The following is a 19,532-nucleotide window of genomic DNA, read 5'->3' on the forward strand; positions in this document are numbered from 1 at the left end:
GATGAAGGCTTACACTTCAAAATGTGAGCCCATTACTCGCAGTTCTGGAACATCACAGTCCTTACGGTGCCAACATTGCTTGGTGTAGGTGGGGTTTGATACTTTACACCCAAGAAGTGTATGAAATTTAAACTCAAGAATCTGGCAAACTCCTGCCTGGAAAAGGAGCTTGGGGCTTCCTCGAGTCCTGCATAGGGGCCAGACTCATTAGGGAGGAGGAATCATGACCAAAGAACGGTACCATATGAGAAGGCAGGTTTGGGGTGGCAATTTGCATGACTGGACAGGAGAGGCCATTCCAATGCTAATCCAAATCTACAGAAGCTGATTACAGAAACTTCAAATAACAGGTTTACATTTATTTATTGAGCTTGTGTTCATCCATGTATATTTTTGTTGATGAGTTTAATAAATAATAAGGCAGCTTTCCCTCTCTGTCCTTTTTGTTTGGAAGCTTATTGGATTAGATTTGTTAGACATTAGACAAATATATTATTAAAAATAAATTTCTCAATATCTTTTGTTCTTTTTAACATTACCAAAATTTCCCCCAATATTCCTCCTCCTTCCCTTCCCATATAATATCCCATATAACAAATAATATTTTTAAAGGAGAAAAAAAAGAAAAAAGCAGAGGACAAAATCAGGAAAACTGATCAATACATTAAACAATTCTGAAAATGTACACAGTATCACAGCCATGGAACTCCTACCTCTGCAAAGGAGTGTGATGAGGGTATCTTCATATTTCTTCTTTGGAGGCATGCTTGTTTCGGGTACTTTTGCAGCATTAACTTCTGGTTGTTTTTTCCATGTACACGATTGTAGTTACAATGTCGATTTTTTTTTTACCTCTGCATCAGTTCATTAATTATAATTACAGAATCATATGCCACAATTTGTTTATCTGACTCCACTCCCCATCTCCAAGGAGATGCCCATTCCCAAAGTAGATGGGCACGTATTTGGTTTCCAATTCTTTGTTTCACCAATAGTTCTGCTATAAATATTTCGGTGCATAAAAGGACTTTCTTGTTATCAGTGGACTTCTTGGAGCACAAGCCTAGTAAACCCAATCTCTAGGTCAAAGGACAGAGACATTTTAGTCACCAATTTGCATAATTCCAAATTGTTTTCTAGAAAGGTTGTCCTGCTGGTAAAGGAAATGACAAACCACTCCAGGATCTTGACCAAGAAAACCCCAAATGGGCTCATGAAGAGTTGGACATAACTGACAAGGCAACATGAGTCTCCTAGGGAATTCTTTGTAGAGGGAACCTACATAGTATCTGAGCTGGAAGGGATACTAGAGGCCATCCACAACCTAGTCCTCAAATGGTATTCTAGTCTTTGCTTGGAAGCCCCCCGGGAGAGGGACCCTGCTGACTCTTCCTAGGCATCCCATTCATGTTGGGATATCCCTCACAGTTAGAAAGTTTCTCCTTAGACCTAAGACTCAACACTGAAAGGATTTAGAACTATCCGGATTTCAGGAAATTATCTGATGCCCTTTAAAATGTAACTTAATTAATGAATGCTATTCTATATTGCCAGGGCCTTGGCACACACAGTTTGAATTATACTTGATGGTATTCAGACTCTTATCATGTCAAGGAAATTTTTACCTGCATGGGAGAATAGATCTCCCTTACTGTAAGGAAACACCATTATTACACTCTGGCTCAAGAATCAATCTTGTTGTTTGGTCACATCCAACACTAACTGAGGTTTTCTTGGCAGAGATACTGGAGTGGTTTGCCGTTTCCTTCTCTAGCTCACTTGACAGATGAGGAAACTGAGGCAGATAGGTTTAAGTGTCTTGCTTAGGGTCACACTGTCAGTAAGTATCTGAGGCTGGATTTGAACTCAGGAAGATGTCTTCCTCTATCCTCTGTTCTGTGATAAGGAAATCACTTTAAAAGACTGATATATATTAATTTAAGGTCACCAAGGAATTCAGCTATGTAATTCCTAAATGAAAACTCAAGTCAGCAGTCAACCTTTTATGGAGTTTTTAATTACAAACAGGAGGAAGAAAGGTATTAGAGAGAGAGAGAGAGAGAGAGAGAGAGAGAGAGAGAGAGAGAGAGAGAGAGAGAGAGAGAGAGAGAGAGAGAGAAAGGGGAGAGAAGGGAATAGGGCTTAAATACCCCCTCTGCATAGGCTGGGCCAAAGGCCCAAGCCCTTCAAAGAGATCAGTCCCTATCACTCACGTGACCAAAATGGAGAAACAGTCTCAGGGGCCTCCACCTCCAGCCTCCTTCAGAGCAAACCCTCCTCTCAGACCTCTCCAGGACCTCTCTCCTCTCAGACTCCTTCAGAGCAAAACCTCTCAGAGCAAAAAACTCTTCCCCTCCTCAGACCTTGCTATCTTTAAGGACACCATCTAAGTTCCCTCCCCTCAGTTCTCACATCTATCAATCACTGTCAATCTCTCCCCTGTGCCAATGGTGGCTCTCGCTTAACCCAGGACCTCCCAGAGGTCTGCCCCCTTTGCACATGTCTGTTGAAGGTCATATTCTCAAATAATTAAATCTTGATCTTTGCTGCAGCCCTTCCTAAATCCTGTTACTCTGAGTAGGGTGGAGATTGTAGTTTCTAAGACCTGGTTCTGTCATTCCAAGTATCTCTATTGTATCAATTCTAAAATCAATCATGACTCAAAGAACTTCCTGTTCTATGCTTAAGCATAGGTCAAAGCCCTTTCCATTGTTTAGCAAAAGGTTTCTGTCCTAAAGTAGTCTTAAGTAGGGAGGAGAAGGACCCTCCCATGCCAAGGGTTTTCACATTCCAATAGAGTTCTTACTATCAGTAGGAAATTTTTCAAGTATGAAATTTCCCAATGGGGAAATTTCCAACATTCATTAAGTCTAAGAAATTTTAAGGTTTACAGTACCATCCAGCTTCCTTTAGCCTTGTAGCCCAGCCTTATCAGAAAGAGAATACTGTTCATAGTTTCCTACCAGAGATTATGCTCACATTTCTGCCCTTTTCCTTTAGGAGAAAATCCAATGGTCCCATTAGATTACATGGAAGATGTGGTAAAACACATTGTTATGGTCCATGAGTCTGTTGGTCATTTCAGTAAAAAATTCCTTCAAAAACTGAGGCGAAGCAACTATGTCACTCCCAAGAACTACCTCGATTTTATCAACACCTATTCCAAGTTACTGGATGAGAAAACTCAATTCAACATAGGTAAGCTTTATGTATGGATGATTGAAGATTTATATGCTGATGAATCGCCTTGGAAAATACATTTTATGGATGTCTCTATTTTGTCTTCATGGCACAGTCATTTCACCCCCTACCCTAGGCCCACATTGAACCCTCCCTAGTAATGAACAAGAACAGAAGCCAATTTACTTTTTATTTTTAAACCTTTATCTTCCTCCTTAGAATCTATACTGTGTATTGGTTCCAAGACAGAAGAGTGGTAAGGGCTAGGTGATAGGGGTTAAGTGACTTGCCCAGGGTCACACAGCTAGGACATGGATGAGGCCAGGACCTCCTGTCACTGAGTCACCTAGCTGCCCCAACAATTTACTTTTTTAAAAGGTACTGAAAAGCTTGTTTTACCATAAGTTTAGATGTTTCTTAGAAATATTATGGAACTTTCCAGAACAGGTAGACTACCAAAGATGTTTTCAGGAGAATGTCTCATTTCCTGCTATGCTTGAAGAATACTGGCAGATTCTCATTTTCAATTTTGGTTCCTGGGTAAAGCTGTTGGGGTACTCTGTGACTTCCTATTTATGTTATGCTATAGAAATTATGGTGTTGGAAATATTGCCAGCCACAGCTAGTATCTGGCTTTCTTTTTTTTAAAAATATATTTTATTTGATCATTTCCAAGCATTATTCGTTAAAGACATAGATCATTTTCTTTTCCTCCCCCCCCTCCCCCCCATAGCCGACGCGTAAGTCCACTGGGCATTAGATGTTTTCTTGATTTGAACCCATTGCTTTGTTGATAGTATTTGCATTAGAGTGTTCATTTAGAGTCTATCCTCTGTCATGTCCCCTCAACCTCTGTATTCAGGCAGTTGCTTTTTCTCAGTGTTTCCACTCCCATAGTTTATCCTTTGCTTATGAATGGTGTTTTTTTCTCCTGGATCCCTGCAAGTTGTTCAGGGACATTACACCACCATTAATGGAGAAGTCCATTATGTTTGATTATACCACAGTGTATTAGTCTCTGTGTACAATGTTCTCCTGGTTCTGCTCCTCTCACTCTGCATCACTTCCTGGAGGTTGTTCCAGTCTCCATGGAACTCCTCCACTTTATTATTCCTTTGAGCACAATAGTATTCCATCACCAACATATACCACAGTTTGTTCAGCCATTCCCCAATTGATGGACATCCCCTTGTTTTCCAGTTTTTGGCCACCACAAAGAGCGCAGCTATGAATATTTTTGTACAAGTCTTTGTGTCCATTATCTCTTTGGGGTACAGACCCAGCAGTGCTATGGCTGGGTCAAAGGGTAGATATTCTTTTGTCGCCCTTTGGGCATAGTTCCAAATTGCCCTCCAGAATGGTTGGATCAGTTCACAGCTCCACCAGCAATGAATTAATGTCCCTACTTTGCCACATCCCCTCCAGCATTCATTACTTTCCTTTGCTGTTATGTTAGCCAATCTGCTAGGTGTGAGGTGATACCTCAGAGTTGTTTTGATTTGCATCTCTCTGATTATAAGAGATGTAGAACACTTCTTCATGTGCTTGTTAATAGTTTTGATTTCTTTATCTGAGAACTGCCTATCCATTTCCCTTGCCCATTTATCAATTGGAGAATGGCTTGATTTTTTGTACAATTGATTTAGCTCATTATAAATATGAGTAATTAAACCTTTGTCAGAGGTTTCTATGAAGATTTTTTCCCAATTTGTTGTTTCCCTTCTGATTTTAGTTATATTGGTTTTGTTTGTACAAAAGCTTTTTAGTTTGATGTAGTCAAAATTATTTATTTTACATTTTGTGATTCTATATCTTGCTTGGTTTTAAAGCCTTTCCCCTCCCAAAGGTCTGACATGTATACTATTCTGTGTTTACCCAATTTACTTATGGTTTCCTTCTTTATGTTTAAGTCACTCACCCATTTTGAATTTATCTTGGTGTAGGGTGTGAGGTGTTGATCTATTCCTAGTCTCTCCCACACTGTCTTCCAATTTTCCCAACAGTTTTTATCAAATAGTGGATTTTTGTCCCAAAGGCTGGGATCTTTGGGTTTATCGTATACTGTCTTGCTGAGGTCATTTTCCCCCAGTCTATTCCACTGATCTTCCTTTCTGTTTCTTAGCCAGTACCAAATTGTTTTGATGACTGCTGCTTTGTAATATAGTTTTAGGTCAGGGACTGCAAGGCCCCCATCATATGTGTTTTTTTTTTCATTATTTCCCTGGATATCCTTGATCTTTTGTTCTTCCAAATGAACTTTGTTATGGTTTTTTCTAAATCAGTGAAGAAGTATTTTGGTAGTTCAATGGGTATGGCACTAAATAGATAAATAAGTTTGGGTAGGATGGTCATTTTTATTATATTGGCTTGTCCTATCCATGAGCAGTTAATGTTTTTCCATTTGTTCAAGTCTAGTTTTAGTTGTGTGGCAAGTGTTTTGTAGTTGTGTTCATATAGTTCCTGTGTTTGTCTTGGGAGGTAGATTCCTAGGTATTTTATTTTGTCTAAGATGATTTTGAATGGGATTTCTCTTTCTAGTTCTTGCTGCTGAGCTGTGTTGGAGATATATAGAAAAGTTGATGATTTATGTGGGTTTATTTTGTATCCTGCAACTTTGCTAAAGTTGTTGATTATTTCAATTAGCTTTTTGGTTGAATCTCTAGGATTCTTTAAGTAGACCATCATGTCATCCGCAAAGAGTGATAACTTGGTCTCCTCCTTGCCTATTTTGATGCCTTCAATTCCTTTATCTTCTCTAATTGCTACTGCTAGTGTTTCTAGTACAATGTCAAATAGTAGAGGTGATAATGGGCATCCTTGTTTCACTCCTGATCTTATTGGGAATGCATCTAGTTTATCCCCATTGCAGATGATATTAGCTGTTGGTTTTAGATATATACTGTTTATTATTTTTAGGAATGACCCTTCTATTCCTATGCTTTCTAGTGTTTTTAATAGGAATGGGTGTTGTATTTTATCAAAGGCTTTTTCTGCATCTTTTGAGATAATCATGTGGTTCTTGCTAGTTTGCTTGTTGATGTGGTCAATTATGTGGATGGTTTTCCTAATGTTGAACCAGCCCTGCATCCCTGGTATGAATCCTACTTGATCATGGTGAATGATCCTTCTGATCACTTGCTGGAGTCTTTTTGCTAGTATCCTATTTAAGATTTTTGCATCTATATTCATTAGGGAGATTGGCCTATAGTTTTCTTTCTCTGTTTTTGACCTGCCTGGTTTTGGAATCAGTACCATGTTTGTGTCGTAAAAGGAGTTTGGTAGAACTCCCTCTTTGCTTATTATGTCAAATAGTTTGTATAGTATTGGGATTAACTGTTCTCTGAATGTTTGATAGAATTCACAGGTGAATCCATCAGGCCCTGGGGATTTTTTCTTAGGAAGTTCTTTGATGGCTTGTTGGATTTCAATTTCTGATATGGGATTATTTAAGAATTCTATTTCCTCTTCTGTTAGTCTAGGCAGTTTGTATTTTTGTATATATTCATCCATTTCTCCTAAATTGGTGTATTTATTGCCATATAATTGGGCAAAGTAATTTCTTTTTTTTTTTAATTTTAATATTATTTTATTTGGTCGTTTTCATACATTATTCACTGGAAACAAAGATCGTTTTCTTTTCCTCCCCTCCCCTCCCCCCCCCCGCCTTTCCCTCTCCCATAGCCGACGCATGATTCCACTGGTTATCACATGTGTTCTTGACTCGAACCCATTTCCCTGTTGTTGGAGTTTGCATTATAGTGTTCATTTAGAGTCTCTCCTCAGTCTTATCTCCTCCAACCCTGTAGTCAAGCAGTTGCTTTTCAGCGATGTTTTTATTCCCACAGTTTATCCTCTGCTTGTGGGTAGTATTTTTTTTTTAGATCCCTGCAGATTGTTCAGGGATTGCATTGATACTAATGGAGAAGTCCATCACCTTCGATTGTACCACAATGTATCAGTCTCTGTGTACAATGTTTTCCTGGTTCTGCTCCTCTCGCTCTGCATTACTTCCTGGAGGTTGTTCCAGTCTCCATGGAACTTCTCCACTTTATTATTCCTTTTAGCACAATAGTATTCCATCACCAACATATACCACAATTTGTTCAGCCATTCCCCAATTGAGGGGCATCCCCTCATTTTCCAATTTTTGGCCACCACAAAGAGCGCAGCTATGAATATTTTTGTACAAGTCTTTTTGTCCATTATCTCTTTGGGGTACAAGCCCAGCAGTGCTATGGCTGGATCAAAGGGCAGACAGTCTTTTATCGCCCTTTGGACATAGTTCCAAATTGCCCTCCAGAATGGTTGGATCAATTCACAACTCCACCAGCAATGAATTAATGTCCCCACTTTGCCACATCCCCTCCAGCATTCATTACTTTGCATAGCTGTCATGTTAGCCAATCTGCTAGGTGTGAGATGATACCTCAGAGTTGTTTTGATTTGCATCTCTCTGATTATAAGAGATGTAGAACACTTTTTCATGTGCTTATTAATAGTTTTGATTTCTTTGGCTGAGAATTGCCTGTTCATGTCCCTTGCCCATTTGTCAATTGGAGAATGGCTTGATTTTTTGTACAATTGATTTAGTTCTTTATAAATTTTAGTAATTAAACCCTTGTCAGAGGTTTTTATGAAGATTGTTTCCCAATTTGTTGCTACCCTTCTGATTTTGGTTACATTGGTTTTGTTTGTACAAAAACTTTTCAATTTGATGTAATCCAGATTATTTATTTTGCATTTTGTAATTCTTTCTAATTCTTGCTTGGTTTTGAAGTATTTCCCTTCCCAAAGGTCTGACATGTAAACTATTATGTGTTCGCCTAATTTTCTTATAGTTTCCTTCTTTATGTTCAAGTCATTCATCCATTTTGAATTTATCTTGGTGTAGGGTGTGAGGTGTTGATCTAAGCCTAATCTTTCCCACACTGTCCTCCAATTTTCCCAACAGTTTTTATGAAATAGTGGATTTTTGTCCCAAAAGCTGGGATCTTTGGGTTTGTCATATACTGTCTTGCTGAGGTTGCTTGCCCCCAGTCTATTCCACTGATCCTCCTTTCTGTCTCTTAGCCAGTACCAAATTGTTTTGATGACCGCTGCTTTATAATATAGTCTGAGATCTGGGACTGCAAGACCCCCTTCCTTTGTATTTTTTTTCATTAATTCCCTGGGTATCCTTGATCTTTTGTTCTTCCAAATGAACTTTGTTATGTTTTTTTCTAAATCAGTAAAAAAAATTTTTGGAAGTTCCATGGGTATGGCACTAAATAGATAGATGAGTTTGGGTAGGATGGTCATTTTTATTATATTGGCTCGTCCTACCCATGAGCAGTTAATGTTCTTCCATTTGTTCAAGTCTAGTTTTAGTTGTGTGGAAAGTGTTTTGTAGTTGTGTTCATATAGATCCTGTGTTTGTCTCGGGAGATAGATTCCTAAGTATTTTATTTTGTCTTGGGTAATTTTGAATGGGATTTCTCTTTCTAGTTCTTGCTGCTGAGCTGTGTTGGAATTATATAGAAATGCTGATGACTTATGTGGGTTTATTTTGTATCCTGCAACTTTGCTAAAGTTGTTGATTATTTCAATTAGCTTTTTGGTTGAGTCTCTAGGATTCTTTAAGTAGACCATCATGTCATCTGCAAAGAGTGATAATTTGGTCTCCTCCTTGCCTATTTTGATGCCTTCAATTTCTTTTTCTTCTCTAATTGCTACTGCTAGTGTTTCTAATACAATGTCAAATAATAGAGGTGATAATGGGCATCCTTGTTTCACTCTTGATCTTAATGGGAATGGATTTAGTTTATCCCCATTGCAGATGATATTAGCTGATGGTTTTAGATATATACTGTTTATTATTTTTAGGAATGACCCTTCTATTCCTATGCTTTCTAGTGTTTTTAGTAGGAATGGGTGTTGTATTTTATCAAAGGCTTTTTCTGCATCTATTGAGATAATCATGTGATTCTTGTTGGTTTGCTTGTTGATGTGGTCAATTATGTGGATAGTTTTCCTAATGTTGAACCAGCCCTGCATCCCTGGTATGAATCCTACTTGATCATGGTGGATGACCCTTCTAATCACTTGCTGGAGTCTTTTTGCTAGTATCCTATTTAAGATTTTTGCATCTATATTCATTAGGGAGATTGGCCTATAGTTTTCTTTCTCTGTTTTTGGCCTGCCTGGCTTTGGAATTAGTACCATGCTTGTGTCATAAAAGGAGTTTGGTAGGACTCCCTCTTTGCTTATTATGTCGAATAGTTTGTATAATATTGGGGTTAACTGTTCTCTGAATGTTTGATAGAATTCACTGGTGAATCCATCAGGCCCTGGGGATTTTTTCTTAGGCAGTTCTTTGATGGCTTGATGGATTTCAATTTCTGATATGGGATTATTTAAGAAAACTATTTCTTCTTCTGTTAGTCTAGGCAATTTATATTTTTGTAAATATTCATCCATATCATCTAGATTGGTATATTTATTGCCATATAGTTGGGCAAAGTAGTTTTTAATGATTGCCTTAATTTCCTCTTCATTTGAGGTGAGATCCCCCTTTTCATCCTTGATGCTATTAATTTGCCTTTCTTCTTTCCTTTTTTTAATTAAATTAACCAGTACTTTGTCTATTTTGTCTGTTTTTTCAAAGTACCAGCTTCTAGTCTTGTTTATTAGCTCAATAGTTCTGTCACTTTCTATTTTATTAATTTCTCTCTTAATTTTTAGGATCTCTAGTATGGTTTTCTTCTGGGGGTTTTTAATTTGTTCATTCTCAAGTTTTTTGATTTGCATTTCCAATTCCTTGGTCTCTGTCCTCCCTAATTTGTTAATATATGCACTCAGGGATATGAATTTTCCTCTAAGTACTGCCTTGGCTGCATCCCATAAGGTTTGAAAGGATGTTTCGCCGTTGTCATTTTCTTCAACGAAATTGTTAATTGTTTCTATGATTTCTTCTCTAACTATCCGATTTTGGAGTATCATGTTATTTAATTTCCAATTAATTTTTGATTTGGGTCTCCATGTACCCTTGCCGATCAATATTTTAATTGCCTTGTGATCTGAAAAGGCTGCAGTTAATATTTCTGCTTTTCTGCATTTAAGTGCCATGTTTCTATGACCTAGTGTATGATCTATTTTTGTGAATGTGCCATGTGGTGCTGAAAAGAAGGTGTATTCATTTTTGTCCCTATTTATTTTTCTCCATATGTCTATTAATTCTAATTTTTCTAAGATTTCATTCACCTCTTTTACCTCTTTCTTATTTATTTTTTGATTTGATTTATCTAAATTTGATAGTGGTTGGTTCAAGTCTCCCACTAATATGGTTTTACTGTCTAATTCCTCCTTCAATTCTCCTAGTTTCTCTATTAAAAATTTGGATGCTATACCATTTGGTGCATACATGTTGATTAGTGATATTTCCTCATTGTCTATACTTCCTTTTAGCAGAATATATTTACCTTCCCTGTCCCTTTTGATCAGGTCTATTTGTACTTTGGCTTTGTCAGATATCATGATTGCAACTCCTGCCTTCTTTCTATCGGTTGAGGCCCAAAAGGTCTTACTCCAACCTTTAATTCTAACCTTGTGAGTGTCAACCCGTCTCATATGTGTTTCTTGAAGACAACATATGGTAGGGTTTTGTGTTCTAATCCAATCTGCTATTTGTCTGCGTTTTATGGGTGAGTTCATCCCATTCACGTTCAAAGTTATGATTGTTATTTGTGGATTCGCTGGCATTTTGATGTCTTCCCCTAGTTCTGACCTTTCTTCTTTAGCTTTCTCCTTTTGAACCAGTGATTTACTTTAGGTCAGTCCCCCTAGTCCCCTCCCTTGAGATGCTTCCCTTTCTAGCCCCTCCCTTTTTATGCTCCCTTCCCCTCCCCCCTCTCCTTCCCTCCCTTTTTGTACTCCCTCCCCCCTCCCCCTCCTTAATTTTCCTTTCTTTCTTGCCCTAATGGATAAGATAGAATTCAGGATCCCACTGGATCTAGATGTTCTTCCCTCTCAGATTTGATTTCACTGAGAGTAAGGTTTAAGTAATTCCACTTCACGCTCTCTTCCTCTCCTTCTCATATGAGAGTTCTTCCCCTCCCCTTCCCATGTGTATCTTTATATGGGAAAGTTTATTCTATTGATTCCCCCCCTATTTCTTGAAGTTAATCTTAGTATTATCACGGTTCCCCCCTCCCTTTTCCTTTTTTTGCCCCAACTTTCCCCAAATCTTCTTGATTCCCCAATCTTTCCCTATGCATGTTTCTTCTAACTACTCTTATGATGATACAATTTATGAGAGTTACACAAAACATTTTCCCCACATATTAATATATATAATTAGATGTAAATGTAGTCCTTATAGAAGAGAGTTTGACTTAAAGAGAAAGATAAGATTTATCTCCTTTTCCCTTTCTTTCATATTTACCTTTTCATGTTTCTCTTGCTTTCTGTGCTTGGATATCGAACTTTCCACAGAGCTCTGGTCTTTTCTTAGCAAATGCTTGGAAATCTTCTATTTTGTTGAATGCCCATACTTTCCCCTGGAAGTATATAGTCAGTTTTGCTGGGTAGTTGATTCTTGGTTGGAGACCCAGCTCTCTTGCCTTTCTAAATATCGTGTTCCATGCTTTGCGGTCTCTTAGTGTGTTAGCCGCTAAGTCATGTGTGATCCTTATGGGAGCCCCCTTATATCTGAAGCTCTTCTTCTTGGCTTCTTGTAGGATTTTCTCCTTTACTTGGAAGCTCTTGAATTTGGCAATTACATTCCTAGGCGTTGTCTTTTGGGGATTTAGTATAGAAGGTGTTCTATGAATCCTTTCTATTTCTATTTTGCCCCCTTGCTCCAGAACGTGGGGGCAATTTTCTTTTATAATCTCCTCTAGAATAAAATCCAATTTGTTGTTTACCTCTGGTTTTTCTGGGAGACCGATGATACGGAGATTTTCTCGTCTTCCTCTGTTCTCCAGGTCCGTGACCTTCTCAGTGAGATATTTTATGTTTTCTTCCAATTCATTAATTGTTTGGGTTTGCTTTATTGATTCTTGCTGTTTTATCATCTCACTTTCTTCGAGGTGCTTAATTCTGGTCATTAGGGACTGGATTTGCTTTTCAGCCTTGTCTGCCCTTCTATTGGATGCTTCGAGTTCTTTTTCCAATTGAGCATTCTTATCTGTCAGACAGCTGATCTCTTTCTCCCATTTTTCTTTCCAGAAGGTTTCCATCTTTTGGATAAGTTCCAGTTTGAGATCTTCCAGAGCTTGTTGATAGTTTCCATTTTGGGAGGCGTGTTCTGAATTTTTTTGGATTTCCTCCTCATTCTCCTCTTTTCCTTGGGTACTTCCACCATAAAAGTTTTCAATAGTCACTTTTTTCCCTTTCTTCCTGGAGGCTTGATTTTGGGCCATGTGAGCCATCCCTTTGGTGGTTTTATTTCCCTTTCCTTTTTGGTCTGGGGTCTGGGTTATAAGAGCGGTTTTTCTGTGAATTTAGGTTGCTTCAGACTAGTTCTTCCCAGCCTCCGAGCCCAGGTATTCAGCTCCGCCCAGATAATCAGTGCGCGTTGTTCAGCGCAGCCCGCCCCAAGTCCAGGTCCGCTGGCTTCTCCCGTGAAAGCGCCCTGAGACGTTTTTTCCTGGCAGTCCCCAGATCCCAAGGACCCTGGAGTGCCCCCCCAGACAGAGACGCTCCCCACTCACTCGCTGTCCCGGTGAGCGCTCAGGTAGCTCACTCTGGTTTAGTGGGGGAGGTGGGGTGGGGAAAGGGCGGCTCAGTTCACTTTTCTGTGCAAGCTTTTCCTTCTTATTTTAGTGTGGAAATGTTCAAGCCCCACGTACCTTTGCTTCTGTGGGGTACTGGGGAGTCCTTCTGTTCCTCCAAAGGTGATTTTATGCTCCTTTGATGTAGTCTATTTCGTTCGGTGCTGGGGAGAGAAAGCGTGCAGCGTCTAAATTGCAGCCATGATTACCCGGAAGTCTCGGCAAAGTAATTTCTAATGATTGCCTTAATTTCATCTTCATCGGAGGTGCTGTCCCCCTTTTCATCTTTAATGCTGTGAATTTGCTTTTCTTCCTTCCTTTTTTTAATTAGATTGACCAGTACTTTGTCTATTTTGTTTGTTTTTTCAAAGTACCAGCTTCTTGTCTTATTTATTAAATCAATAGTTCTATCACTTTCGATTTTATTAATTTCTCCCTTAATTTTTAGGATTTCTAATTTGGTTTTCTGCTGGGGGGTTTTAATTTGATCACTTTTGAGTTTTTTCATTTGCATTTCCAATTGATTGATCTCTGCTCTCCCTTGTTTGTTAATATAAACATTCAGGGATATGAATTTACCTCTGATTACCGCTTTGGCTGCATCCCAAAAGGTTTGAAAGGATGTTTCGCCATTGTCATTTTCCTCGATGAAATTATTGTTTCTATGATTTCTTCTTTAACTAAACGGTTTTGGAGTATCATATTGTTGAATTTCCAATTGGTTTTAGATTTGGTTTTCCATGTACCATTACTAATCATTATTTTTATTGCCTTGTGATCTGAGAAGGCTGCATTCATTATTTCTGCTTTTTTGCATTTGTGTGCTATGTTTCTGTGACCTAATGTATGGTCAATTTTTGTGAATATGCCATGTGGTGCTGAGAAGAAGGTGTATTCCTTTTTATCCCTATTTATTTTTCTCCATATGTCTATTAATCCTAATTTTTCTAAGATTTTATTCACTTCTTTTACCTCTTTCTTATTTATTTTTTGATTTGATTTATCTAAATTTGATAATGGTTGGTTTAAGTCTCCCACTAGTATGGTTTTATTGTCTATTTCTTCCTTCAATTCTCCTAGTTTCTCCATTAGAAATTTGGGTGCTATATTATTTGGTGCATACATGTTGATTAATGATATTTCCTCATTGTCTAGAGTCCCTTTTAACAAAATATAATTACCTTCCCTATCCCTTTTGATCAGGTCTATTTTTGCATTGGCTTTATCAGATATCATGATTACCACTCCTGCCTTCTTTCTATCAGTTGAGGCCCAGAAGGTCTTACTCCATCCTTTAATTCTGACCTTGTGGGTGTCAACCCGCCTCATGTGTGTTTCTTGAAGACAACATATGGTAGGGTTTTGGATTCTTATCCATTCTGCTATTCGTCTACGTTTTATGGGTGAGTTCATCCCATTCACGTTCAAAGTTATGATTGTCATTGGTGGACTCCCTGGCATTTTGATAGCCTTCCCTAATTCTAACCTTTTCTTCTTCGGCTCTACCTTTTAGTCCAGTGATTTACTTTGAATCAGTCCCCCTTGTCCCCTCCCTTGATGTTTCCCTTTTTAGTCCCTCCCTTTTTGTTTCCCCCTCCCCCCTCTCTTTCCTTCCCTTTTTGTTCTCCCTCTCCCCCTCCCCCCCTTGGTTTTCCCTTCTCCCTACCCTTGTTGGGTAAGATAGAATTCAAGATCCCAATGGATCTGGATGTTTTTCCCTCTCAGAGTTGATTTCCCTGAGATTGAGGTTTAAGTAACCCCCCCCCCTCTTCCTCTCCTTCTTATAGGAGTTTTCTTCCCCTCCCCTTCCCATGTGAATCTTTGTGTGAGAAAGATTATTCTATTTGGTCTTTCTTTACCCCCTATTTATACATTACATTTTCCCCACATATTAGTATACATAGATTGATATAAATGTAGTCCTTATAGAAGAGAGTTTGAGTAAAAGAAGAAGATAACATTTTTCCCCTTTCCTTAATATTTACCTTTTCAGGTATTCCTTGCTCTTTGATTTTCGGTATCAAACTTTCCACAGAGCTCTGGTCTTTTCTTTGCAAAAAGTTGGAAGTCTTCTATTTTGTTGAATGCCCATACTTTCCCTTGGAAGTATATAATCAGTTTTGCTGGGTAGCTGATTCTTGGTTGGAGACCCAGCTCTCTTGCCTTTCTGAAGATCATGTTCCATGCCTTACGATCATTCAGAGTAGAACTTGCAAGGTCTTGTGTGACCCTGATTGGCATTCCTTTATATCTAAATTGTCTTTTTCTGGCTTCCTGTAGGATTTTTTCTTTTGTTTGAGAGCTTTGGAATTTGGCAGTTACATTCCTGGGAGTTGTCTTTTGGGGATTTAGTGTAGAAGGTGTTCTGTGAGCTCTGTCAGTGGCTGTATTGCCCCCTTGTTCTAGAATCTCTGGGCAATTTTCTTTGATTATATCTTGTATCACCATGTCCAGTTTGGTGTTTATTTCTGGCTTTTCTGGGAGTCCAATTATTCTTAAATTATCTCTTCTCCCTCTATTTTCCAGATCTATCACCTTGTCGGTGAGATATTTTATGTTCTCTTCTAATTTCTTGGTGTTTTGGCTTTGCTTTATTAGTTCTTGCTTTAAAGCCTGGTTTTCTTTTACAGTTTGGTCAAACTGGTTTTGTAGATGCGTGAATTTCTTTTGCATTATTTCCCACTTTTCCTCCCAGAAGGCTTCCATCTTTTTGGTCATTTCTGATTCAAATTCTTCATGGGTTTGTGGAGAGTTTCCATTTCCTTTGGAAGATTTTGGAGCATTTTCTTGTATATCTTCTTCTATCTGCTCTGTATTTTGTATTTTGGCTCCATAGAATGTGTCCAAAGTTGCCCCTTTCTTCTTATTTTTCTTGGTTATTTTGGGGCTTCTGTGCTTCTGTGGAGTTTGCCATCTCTGAATGTGGAGGATTAGCTTTTCTTATCTTTGTCTGGTGTTCAGAGGCTTTAGTCCTGGGCAGATTGTCGGTTCTATGAGCTTTCCCTGGGTTAAACTGAATATGCCTCACTGGAACTGGAATGGAAGGGTCGGACCACGAGGCCACACTCTCCCCCAGGCTCTCTGGGTCGGGTTGCTTTCCGGAAGTTGCCTTCAGAATAGCTGGCTGTGAGGCTGTTTCGTTGGCCTGCGGGGGGATGGGCTGCAGCTTCCCCAAGCTCCGAGGGCAGGGACTTTCACTGAGACTTGGATAGCAGGATCCAGCCCGTGAGGCTGTCTTGCCCGCCCTGAGGGTTGCTGTTGTTTCGACCCTGCTCTCTGCCGGGGGAGCTCCGAGGGCAGTGACTTTCACTGGGACTCGGATAGAAGGCCCTGAGGGTTGTTGTTGTTTCAGACGACCCTGCTCTCTGAGCCGGGCCAGGCTGCGGCTTCCCGGAGCCTTGGACTCTGCGCTCCTACCCCTTAGGTCCGAGTGATCTCGGGTTCTGGCTTTTGAGGGGAGCCGTACCTTTTGATCCGGGTCCAGGTCCAGGAGGAGGGTTCCCAGGGTCTGTGCTGTTGATCGTTTTGAATTTCGGCGCCTTAGGAGCTTATAGTTTGAGATTGGTCGGGAAGGGTTTTCTGGAGATCTGAACTTTAGCTTTCTCTAAGCCGCCATCTTAACCGGAAGTCTCTGGCTTTCTAAATAGTGGTTGTTGGCCTTTGACACTTTTAATCCGGAATGATCAGATTGGTTAACGGTGTTGGTTGGGCCTCCGAGTTGCTGATGTGAGTGTGATGTGTTTTGTGTTTCCACGAGACCCCGAATTATTAGCTAGTGGACAATGCCCCCCATCCCCTCCGGTGTGATTAGAAAAATCAGCGTAAGGTGGCTTAAATGGAATGCTTGGAACTGGGCAAATTTTTCTTTTACTGAACATTTGAATTGTGTTCCAATCAGCACAGTGCAAACGTCTGGAAGGAGGACTGGATAAGCTGAAAGAAGCCACCATTCAGCTAGATGAGTTGAATGTGAAGCTCGCAGAACAGAAGATCGTGCTAGCGGAGAAGTCGGCTGCCTGTGAGGCTTTGCTGGAGGAGATCTCGACCAACACAGCAATAGGCAAGTAACAGGCGAAGGCATCCTAGGGCAGGCAGGCCAAGCAAGTGGACCTCTCTCCATAATACCATTATGCAGGTTAGGGAGAACTTCAGGGAAGTCTCTGGTGGGTTCTCTGCTCTGTTTTCCAAGTAAATGAATAAATATTGGGTCATGGTGGTCAAATAAAACCACTGATAAAGGGCAAAAAGAGAGCTTTCCTCCTTTACAGAGGAGGAAACTGAGGCTCAAAGGGATCAAGAGACTTGCTCAAGAGATCAGAGGTTAGTAAAAGGTGGCAGAGCTGGAACATGAACCTTCACACCCTGCTTTCTACTGGCCATGGTTGATCAAGAGAATTTTAATGGAGACTCTACCAAAGACTGAACTAGCTGTGGGGATTTGACCTCAGTTCTACTTTCTGCTCTCAGTGGATTTGTTTCGGAAGAACTCTTTTCACTTGATTCTGGGATATGGGTTCCCTTCTTGTCTGAGCACTTACTCTGTCTCCTTTGCTCAGTCCTCTTCATCTCCTTGTTCTCTTCCTTGCCGAGAGGACTCATGAGTTGGCCAAGTGTCAGCTCGTGGTTTGCCTCTGTATGCCAATGATTCCCAGATCTCTGGTTTGTGCCCCAACCTCTTACCTGATTGTTGCTAAAATTTTTGTTAAAGTTGTTAAAATCCAAGCTCTGATCTTTACTAGCTATGTGACCTCTTTGAGCCCTCAGTTTCCTTTTCTGTAAATTGGCAGTAATAACACTTATACCAGTCACCTCATGGGGTAACAGGATCCCCTGGTTGGTGGAGACCTTAGAGGTCTTCTGCTTCAGTCTATATGTGGTAAACAATTTCTTAAATAGTCTCCCGGATAAATAGTAATTCACTCTCTGCTCAAAGCAAGAATCGAATCCATCCCAAGGTGCCATTTTGCTTTTGAATAGCTCTCCTCCTGAAGAGTCTGAATGACCTCTTTGTCGTTTCCCCCATTGTTCCTGATTCTGTCCTCTGAGGGAAAGTCTAATTCATCTCCCCCATGCCTTCCCTTCTCATTTTTGAAAGACAGATGCCCTTTACCCCGGACCATTCTGTTCTCCAGGCTAAGCAGGTCCAGGTCCTTAGAGGTTTCCTACATGGTTCTCCATACTCCAGACCCTTTTCTGTCCTGGTTGCCTCCTCTCACTGGTCTCCAGCTTGCCATGTCTTTCTCTTTCTTTAAAAAAGTTTTTTTTCCCCATTTACATGTAAAGACATTTGTTAACATATGTCTTAATTTTGAGTTCCAAATTCTCTCCCTCCTGCCCTCACCTCCCACATCCCTGAGATGGTAAACAATTTGATGCAAGTTAAACATGTGCAGTCATGCAAAACATATTTCCATATTAGTCATGTTGTGAAAGAAAATACCGACAAAAGAGGAAGTTAAAAATAAAAGTATGCTTCGATCAGCATTCAGACTCCATCAGTTCTGACCCTGGAGGCAGCTGGCCTTTTTTGTCATAATTCTTCAGATTCGTCTTAGATCACTGTATTGCTGAGAAAAGCTCAATTCACAGTTGATGATCAAACAGTATTGCTGCTACTGGGCACAATTATCGTGCCCTTCTCCGAGCAAGTTAAGAGTTAAGAGATGTTTCTCTGCTCTTCTTTTGTCACTTGGAGGGCACTAGCACATGTCTGGTATCTGAAATTCCCCTCACAGCTATATCATGGACTGTGCCAGGCTTATATTCTCTATTTCCTTCCTTCCTTTCCTGCCCTGTCTTAGAATAATACTATTGGTTCCAAGGCAGAAGGGCTAGGCAATGGGGGTGAAGTGACTTATCCAGGGTCACACAACTAGGACATTTCTGATTTAAGGCCTGGCTCTCATTGAGCCACCTAGCTGACCCCTTATGTTTTATTTTTTAAAATCCATATGCATTTTCTCTTTCTGCTTAGGCAGTATTTGGTTTGCCCAAAGCTCCAAAATACTTTCTATTTTCTCCATTCATCTCTACTCTAATGGTTTCAGCCATGTTTCTCCCTTATGATCATAGGATGATAGATTTAGAGCTGGAAAGGGAGCTTAGAGGCCCATGGAGCCCACCCGTTATCTCACAGATGAAAAATCTGAGGCCCAGGAAATTTAAATGACTTGCCAGGGTCACATAGCTAGAAGATCTGAGGTGGGATTCAAATTTAGGTCTGACTCCAAGCCCAGTACCATATATATGCTTAATAGTGTGGATAAAGCTAAATTTGAAGGTGAAAGCAGCAGTAGGGAAGGTGGCTGTAGGGAAAGGGGATGAAAAGTGACTGATGGGAGAATGAGGAATTAGCAAGTAGAAGAAAGAGTTTCTCTGGGATGGCTTCAGCATAACCCACTGTAAAAGAAAGTTTCTAATTAGAAATGAGTTGCTTCAGAGCTGTGTGTGTGTGTGTGTGTGTGTGTGTGAGAGAGAGACAGAGACAGAGACAGAGACAGAGACAGAGACAGAGAGAGACAGAGAGAGACAGAGAGAGACAGAGAGAGAGACAGAGAGAGAGACAGAGAGAGAGACAGAGAGAGAGACAGAGAGAGAGACAGA

At 40.0% G+C, this 19,532-nt stretch overlaps 1 protein-coding gene across 2 annotated transcripts in view; it reads left to right on the top strand.

The window, feature by feature from the left end:
* DNAH10 (dynein axonemal heavy chain 10) overlaps nt 1-19,532 on the top strand; it is a 196,398-nt gene that overhangs the window by 140,359 nt on the left and 36,507 nt on the right. For both annotated transcript variants that reach the window (XM_007489932.3, XM_056821891.1), the window contains 2 exons: nt 3,001-3,198; nt 16,828-16,989. In XM_007489932.3, coding sequence (XP_007489994.2) covers nt 3,001-3,198; nt 16,828-16,989 — 360 coding nt within the window. The remainder of the gene's footprint in view (nt 1-3,000; nt 3,199-16,827; nt 16,990-19,532) is intronic.

The sequence above is a fragment of the Monodelphis domestica genome, chromosome 3 (genome assembly GCF_027887165.1).
Source record: "Monodelphis domestica isolate mMonDom1 chromosome 3, mMonDom1.pri, whole genome shotgun sequence".
In the NCBI taxonomy this organism is placed as follows: domain Eukaryota; kingdom Metazoa; phylum Chordata; class Mammalia; order Didelphimorphia; family Didelphidae; genus Monodelphis; species Monodelphis domestica.